Source organism: Penaeus vannamei, chromosome 27 (genome assembly GCF_042767895.1).
Source record: "Penaeus vannamei isolate JL-2024 chromosome 27, ASM4276789v1, whole genome shotgun sequence".
In the NCBI taxonomy this organism is placed as follows: Eukaryota; Metazoa; Arthropoda; class Malacostraca; order Decapoda; family Penaeidae; genus Penaeus; species Penaeus vannamei.
In genome coordinates this window covers 15,658,776-15,666,275 of record NC_091575.1, presented here as the reverse complement: position 1 = coordinate 15,666,275, position 7,500 = coordinate 15,658,776, and the positions used below count along the sequence as shown (strand labels likewise).

General features: G+C 39.8%; 3 protein-coding genes across 3 annotated transcripts; all 3 read right to left on the bottom strand.

Moving 5' to 3' along the window:
• Positions 1–44: 44 nt before the first annotated feature.
• On the bottom strand, positions 45–892 carry LOC113811024 (cuticle protein AM1199). The gene is made up of 3 exons (XM_027362701.2): positions 863–892; positions 458–684; positions 45–326 (listed from the first exon to the last, which is right to left on the bottom strand). The coding sequence occupies exons 1-3, from the start codon at positions 884–886 to the stop codon at positions 161–163; spliced, it is 417 nt and encodes a 138-aa protein (XP_027218502.2). The 5' UTR covers positions 887–892; the 3' UTR covers positions 45–160.
• Positions 893–2,417: 1,525 nt separating this feature from the next.
• On the bottom strand, positions 2,418–3,374 carry LOC113810997 (cuticle protein AM1199-like). Its single transcript, XM_027362680.2, has 3 exons — positions 3,262–3,374; positions 2,833–3,059; positions 2,418–2,699 (listed from the first exon to the last, which is right to left on the bottom strand). Exons 1-3 carry the CDS (start codon positions 3,283–3,285, stop codon positions 2,534–2,536), a joined length of 417 nt encoding a protein of 138 aa, XP_027218481.2. The 5' UTR covers positions 3,286–3,374; the 3' UTR covers positions 2,418–2,533.
• Positions 3,375–5,257: 1,883 nt separating this feature from the next.
• Positions 5,258–6,069, bottom strand: LOC113811020 (cuticle protein AM1199). The gene is made up of 3 exons (XM_027362700.2): positions 6,005–6,069; positions 5,648–5,874; positions 5,258–5,516 (listed from the first exon to the last, which is right to left on the bottom strand). The coding sequence occupies exons 1-3, from the start codon at positions 6,026–6,028 to the stop codon at positions 5,351–5,353; spliced, it is 417 nt and encodes a 138-aa protein (XP_027218501.2). The 5' UTR covers positions 6,029–6,069; the 3' UTR covers positions 5,258–5,350.
• Between the last annotated feature and the right edge of the window lie 1,431 nt (positions 6,070–7,500).

Here is a 7,500-nt window from a genome sequence, read left to right as displayed (position 1 = left end):
TACCTTGATTGTCTGATTAAATGGTTGTTGAATTAAAACCCTCATACATTGCTCGTTTAATGGTGTGATCTTAATGACGACGATGAAGCATACAGTAATCATTTGTAACACGATAGGATGTTTGTATCACGAAGATTTTATAGATACTGGGTCTCCAATTTTAGAAGGTGATTCCGCGACGCCGTTGTTCCTCAGCAACTCTGATCTGCTCAATGGCATGGGCGGGGAGGGGGTGGGCGGTGGGGATGAGGGGGGACTCGGCGCGGAATCCGAACTCGTCGGCGACGTATCTCACTTCGGCGATGGTTCCGTCGGGAAGGGTGAATCTGGCAGAAGCAATCGATACTGCTATGAGGATATATGCAATATAGGTGCTACGCTTTACCATAAGTATATTCAGTACCACTAGAACACTGTACGTGTTCAAAATAGTGGAGTGAGATATGACCAAACTCACCTGTAGCTGCCTTGCATGTTGCTCTGGCCCTCAGATCCCGGAGCTCCCGAACCAGAAACGCTGATTCCGTTTTCGGCCTCGAAGTTGTAGTTGAAGTTGCCGTCGCCGGAGTCCTGGCGATCGTCCCTCAAGATGGCCACCTGACGCTCGTCCTGGAAGGTCTGGCGGGGCTGATTCCTGAACTGCGGGGAGGCGGCGGCCACGGCGGCGAGGCAGACGAGGACAGCCTGAAGACAGAAAGGGAAAGTGGGGTTGTTACAGATCAAGGTGAAAGAGGAGCTATCCTTTACCTGTCCTTATATTAGAAAGCAAGAAAGCACACATAAAACCCGACACCGAATGAAAAGCAAGCATGCAAAGAGAACCCAATTATCGTTTTTCAGAATCACAGTGCATGATGCTCACAAGGGTGTTCATGGTGATGATCATGAGGTGACAGACACAGGGCGGTAATAAGGAGACCCTTATATACCAGTCGGGCGGGCCACCGGGAAGCTCCTCCCTGTGCAACTCCCCATTTTTTGCTCCTCGCCCTGCTCAAGGCATTCGTGTGCGTTCTTCACGGTTACACATTCAAACTCACACAAACTCTCACTTTCGTTCACACGTTCATTCAGATACAGTTATCGACATACACACACAAATATAGAGTATACATGCTTACTCACGCGCCAGGCACATTACATGACTGCTATAATATCTAATAAATGATGAGCACATGATACTCGGTAGCCAATGAAAATTCAATTAATTTTATTCCTCATTATGACCAGGTAATTATTCTCTTTCTGTGTCTACTTTCACTTTTTGATATTCTGCCTTCCTCCCTCACTCTTTTCCATTGATTATCTATTTCTCAGTTTCTCTCTTGGGTTCCTTGTCCAATTTTTTTTTCTCTCGTGGCCTCCTTCCTCTATATTTAATGATTAGTCCATCTAAACGTCTCTCGCATTATGTTTAATTGCCTGTATGACTCTTTTATTAATTTCCCTTTTCTCTGTCTTTCTCTTTTTCCCTCATTTCCGGTCTCCCTTCTTTTTTCAACCATAAACATATCTGTTTGTCTGCTTCCCTCCCCTTTCTATTTCTATCTTGCTCTCTTTCTCACTATTCTCTGTTACTGTTGCTTCTCACTTAGTAGTATACATTTCTTAATCTCTCTTTACCCGTCAGTCCGCCTGTATATATAGATGCATTAATCTTGTTTTTTTTTCTATTGCTTTTTCTCTTACTCCCAAAATCTTTCAGAAGTAAAGTTGCATCTGTAAGATGGCAATATTGAGTAGCAGACCCCCCCCCCCTCCAAAGATGCTTCCTTGTAATTTTAGTTCCGAAAAGTGAAGTTGCAACACAGAAATTGCTAATATGCCCACAAACTATTCATATCACTAAAACAAGGTAAAATATTCTGTCAAAACTTCTTGCCACTCATTTCATGTCTATACCCACTAGTGTTTGACAATTGTTACCCATCGACAGTTGTTAATTATTCAGTAGAGTTATACCAATAAATTTTCCTGTAATTCTCATCCAAGTTTTATTTTAAATTTTAAGGATTACAATATGAATTATATCTGCAGTATAACATATTAGATCCTCCTCGAATTATATATTCAATAAATAATTCAATTTACAAGGAACGCAAAAAAAAAAAAAAAAAAAAAAAAAAAAATCGTATTTAGGAGTGTAAATGTTGACTATACCATATTGATTCATTTGTCGGGTCAAAACTCGCCAGTATCCCTGGACTAATATAATTTATCTTTTTCAGTAGCCATTCTAATTTCTTATGGACATATATGGTATGTTCGGGGTATATTCCTTACCGAAAAACAGCTCCCATAATCAGTTAGTATTAACTTATTTGACCTTGTTAACCTGAATGTAATGTTTGTTAACTTTTCATGATTATGCACAATACAAAGTTTGAGTTCATTGGTGAATTAGAGATTTTATATCATGCTCGTTTTATTGCGATGATGAAAAATGTCCGGCTGCAAAATATTTACAGAATCATTGTATGTACAGATGTTAAGTGAATGTCACTCTTAGAGCCATTCCAAAGTAGTAATCATTTTAGAAGGTGATTCCACGACGCCGTTGTTCCTCAGCAACTCGGATCTGCTCGATGGCGTGGGCGGGGAGGGGGTGGGGGGTGGGGATGAGGGGGGACTCGGCGCGGAATCCGAACTCGTCGGCGACGTATCTCACTTCGGCGATGGTTCCGTCGGGAAGGGTGAATCTGGCAGAAGCGATCGATATTTCTATGAGGATATATGTAATACATGTACTACACTATACCATAAGTATATTTAGTACCGCTAGAACACTGTACGTGTTCAAAACGTGTTCAAGTGAGATATGACCAAACTCACCTGTAGCTGCCTTGCATGTTGCTCTGGCCCTCAGATCCCGGAGCTCCCGAACCAGAAACGCTGATTCCGTTTTCGGCCTCGAAGTTGTAGTTGAAGTTGCCGTCGCCGGAGTCCTGGCGGTCGTCCCTCAAGATGGCCACCTGACGCTCGTCCTGGAAGGTCTGGCGGGGCTGATTCCTGAACTGCGGGGAGGCGGCGGCCACGGCGGCGAGGCAGACGAGGACAGCCTGAAGACAGGAAGGGAAAGTTGGGCTGTTTCAGATGAAAGTGAAAGATGAGCTATCCTTTAACTGTCCTTAAATTAGAAAGCAAGAATGCACACTCATAAAACCGAATACAGAATGAAATGGATATCCTTTGAAAAGCAAGCATGCACACGCAAAGAGAACCCAATCATCGTTTTTCAGAATCACAGGGCTTGATGCTCACAAGGGTGTTCATGGTGATGATCATGAGGTGACAGACACAGGGCGGTGATAAGGAGACCCTTATATACCAGTCGGGCGGGCCACCGGGAAGCTCCTCCCTGTGCAACTCCCCATTTTTTGCTCCTCGCCCTGCTCAAGGCATTCGTGTGCATTCTTCACACAGTTACACATTCAATCGCAAACTCTCACTTTCTTTCACACGTTCATTCAGATACAGTTATCGACATACACTCACAAATAAAGAGTATACATGCTTACTCACCCACCATTCAAACGCACACAAACTCTCACTTTCGTTCATACACATTCAGATACAGGCATTCGCACACAGATACACAGCACGCACACATAAAAAGTATACGTACTATTGAGTGAGTGATTTGCATCATCTTTTATCAAAATGATTATAATACAACAGCCAATAGACTAGTGAAATTGGGATTATACTGATTCTTCTCTATGACAGAGAAGTTACTCTGTATTCTTGCTATACTTGTCAGTAGTTCCCTATCTGCTGGTTCCTATTTTTGTTTTCCCTTTATCTCTTTCTCCTATTTCTTAAAATTTAACTGTCCAGAGGTTTTCTCTCTTCGTCTCTTTCCTCTTTCTCTTTTGTTCGATGTGTTTTGCCTATCTTTACATCTCTTTGCTCTGCCTATGTGCCTGTCTTTCCATCTCTTTGTTATCGTCTCTCTTCCTGTCTTTCTCTCTCTCCCTGGATGTCTTCTTTCTTCCGACAATTGTGAACTTGTCTATTAGTTTACTTCCTCCTTTCTGTTTCTACCTTGCTCCCTTTCTCTTCAGCCTATTCTATTCTTGTTGCTTATGTAGCAGTCTATCAACCGGTTTGTTTAAACGAATATTCATATATACTGGCGTGCATATAGACAGAAATAAGTGCATATCAGACTATCTATGTAATACTTATGCATTTATTGATCTGTCTCTCCGGTATATCTGTATGTTTATACTGATAGGTATGCCTTTATTTCTGTGTATAGGCATGTCCGTGTATATGAATGTTCATTGAGTCGGGCCTTGCACAGTATTAACAAATCGACCGTTATATTTCGTTTACTGTTCACACTTTCTACCTTCCTTCTTACCCTTTCTCTATCTAATTTATCCCACTATCTTTCACCAGTAGATGTGGACCTACAGGGAGACAGTGGGGAACAGCTGCCCCTTCTGTGGGACTTGAGTCTAGATTGAAGTGTACGTGTAAGTTGGCATAAAAAGGAACAAGTATCTTTCCTTTTTGAAGAAACATCACAGCAGAAAGTAAAGAAACGCAGTGAAAAAAAAGAATCAGCATTTAAAGTAGGGTTTGTTCCTCGTCACCCCCCATACGTACACACCAAGTGTTGAATAGTCATTTGTTTTCGTGGGAAAGGTTGTTACAAAAGAATCTGCCAATTCCTATACAATCCGTAGAAAGAGACCAAAAAATAAACCGTAAAACCTGTTTTTACTCCAAAATGAGCAAAAATGGGATTGGCGTCCCCTTTTGGTAGCCTTAGGAGCAGTCGGGCACCGTGGCAACAAGCAGATTTGAATCCAACATCCCCAACCTGACCTAGAACACACAATTTCATGATATTATTATAAAATAAAAACGGTCCTCATAGTCCAGTAAAGCTATGATTTTTGGCCCACAGTCTAGAAGACCAAGGCTGTGAGTATGAGTGTCAAAATCTAGTATTCAGAATAAAGGATACATGTGGCAGTTAATACAGTGTACTATAAGGACTAAACTAGTCAATAGTAAAAAAAAAAGAAAAGAAAAAATAACGATCAAATTCTACCGATTTTTCGAAAACATATTTGTATGTAAGATTTTCAGGTAATGAACAGGGTCCATTCCAAACCGAGACTGTTTGTTGTTAGGATTAAATTTGTATTCATTTTGTTCTTAGTAACTTGAATGCAATTATATATTTCAAATCTTCATCTTCATGAATGGCAGGTTTCAGTTGATTTCCATTTTAAAGACTTGATACAATGCCCGTTTTATTGTGATGGTGATAAATATTTACAGAATCATCATATGTATTGATAAGAAGTGTTTCATTTTTCAGTCCATTTCAATCTTAGAAGGTGATTCCGCGACGTCGTTGTTCCTCGGCAAATCGGATCTGCTCGATGGCGTGGGCGGGGAGGGGGTGGGGGGTGGGGATGAGGGGGGACTCGGCGCGGAATCCGAACTCGTCGGCGACGTATCTCACTTCGGCGATGGTTCCGTCGGGAAGGGTGAATCTGGCAGAAGCGATCGATATTTCTATGAGGATATATGCAATATATGTGCTACATTATACCATAAGTATATTCAGTACCGTTAGAACATTGTACGTGTTCAAAACAGTGAAGTGAGATATGACCAAACTCACCTGTAGCTGCCTTGCATGTTGCTCTGGCCCTCAGAGCCTGGGGTTCCTGAGGCAGAAACGCTGATTCCGTTTTCGGCCTCGAAGTTGTAGTTGAAGTTGCCGTCGCCGGAGTCCTGGCGGTCGTCCCTCAAGATGGCCACCTGACGCTCGTCCTGGAAGGTCTGGCGGGGCTGATTCCTGAACTGCGGGGAGGCGGCGGCCACGGCGGCGAGGCAGACGAAGACAGTCTAAAAAGGGGATAAAATGGTTGTTACAGATCAGAATTCGTCAAATACCGAAAGAACTGTATGTTCCACAAAGCTTCGCAGAAAATATAATTTGCTACTCGAATTCAAAACTACACTGCATGGTACTAACTAAGGTGTTCATGGTGATAGTCATGAGGTGACAGACACACTGGGCTGATTAGGAGACCTTTATATACCAACGGGGCGGGTCACATGGAAGCTCCTCCCTTTATGCCGTCCTCTTTTTTCTTCATCTCGACCAGCTCAAGGCATTCTTCTGCATTCTTCATGAAGTTCACTTAAGCACGCACGAACGCACACACATACGCACTAACGCACACACACATACAACGCGCACGTGTCTGTTTACCATTTATCTGCTAGTTTTTCTAGATGGATACTGTCTTGAAGATTTACCCTTGAAAATGTTATTGTTGACAGGGAATTGTGACGACTTCGTCATTCTTGAATCTATTTATTTGCATAAATCTACAAATATAAAATATCGACTTGAGACCCTTTGAAGGCGATTACAAACTTAAAACACAGGACCGATTTTTTTCATCGATCTCATTCTGCGCGGGGAAACAAACATGTAATATTAATAAAGGGGATGAATTAATTTTGACATATTTGGTCAGAAAATAATTTGGGTACGAAAATGGCATCGAACAAAATATGCTGAGTTGCAAGGCGGAAGATGAGATGGATGAGGAAGCTGCAATGAAAAATAGGTAAGGCAAAAAAAGGAAAATATGAATATAACTAAGGCCAATATTAAATTATTCAAATATTATTTGAATGTTGAAAAATCAAAGACTAAATTGATTTGATTGAACTTGAAATGAGCATGTTATCCCGGAAAATTTTACATGCTAGGTGTACCGTATTATTGAAAATCATTCTCTAAGGAGTCTCTTGTTATATATTCCCCTGTATATATATCGTTCGGGCTTGTTATTGAATGTCTGTACCTTTATATGGCTGAATCTCTCTCTCTCTCTGTCTCTCTCTTCACACACACACACACACACACACATGTCTACACACACACACACATATGGCTATACGCACACACACACGCGACATGTATATATATATATATATATATATATATATATATATATATATATATATATATATATATATATATATATATATATATATATAAATATATATATATATATATATATATATATATATATATATATATATATATATATATATATATATGTATGTATGTATGTATGTATGTATGTATGTATGTATCTATGTGTGTATGTATATATGTGTATGTATATATATATATATATATATATATATATATATATATAAATATATATATACATATATATACATATATATACATATATATTTATGTGTGTGTGTGTGTGTGTGTGTGAGAGTAATATATATATATATATATATATATGTATATATGTATGTATATATATATGTATGTATATATATACGCACACACACACACACACACACACACACACACACACACACATATATATATATATATATATATATATATATATATATATATATATATATATATATATATATATATGTGTGTGTGTGTGTGTGTGTGTGTGTGTGTGTGTGTGTGTGTGTGTGTGT

Coding starts and splice junctions, on each gene's coding strand:
- LOC113811024 (XM_027362701.2), bottom strand. CDS start 886: ATGATCATCACCATGAACACCCTT. Junction 685..862: donor TCATCACCATGAACACCCTT/GTGAGCATCATG, acceptor TTCTGTCTTCAG/GCTGTCCTCGTCTGCCTCGC. Junction 327..457: donor AACATGCAAGGCAGCTACAG/GTGAGTTTGGTC, acceptor TGCTTCTGCCAG/ATTCACCCTTCCCGACGGAA.
- LOC113810997 (XM_027362680.2), bottom strand. CDS start 3,285: ATGATCATCACCATGAACACCCTT. Junction 3,060..3,261: donor TCATCACCATGAACACCCTT/GTGAGCATCAAG, acceptor TCCTGTCTTCAG/GCTGTCCTCGTCTGCCTCGC. Junction 2,700..2,832: donor AACATGCAAGGCAGCTACAG/GTGAGTTTGGTC, acceptor CGCTTCTGCCAG/ATTCACCCTTCCCGACGGAA.
- LOC113811020 (XM_027362700.2), bottom strand. CDS start 6,028: ATGACTATCACCATGAACACCTTA. Junction 5,875..6,004: donor CTATCACCATGAACACCTTA/GTTAGTACCATG, acceptor TCCCCTTTTTAG/ACTGTCTTCGTCTGCCTCGC. Junction 5,517..5,647: donor AACATGCAAGGCAGCTACAG/GTGAGTTTGGTC, acceptor CGCTTCTGCCAG/ATTCACCCTTCCCGACGGAA.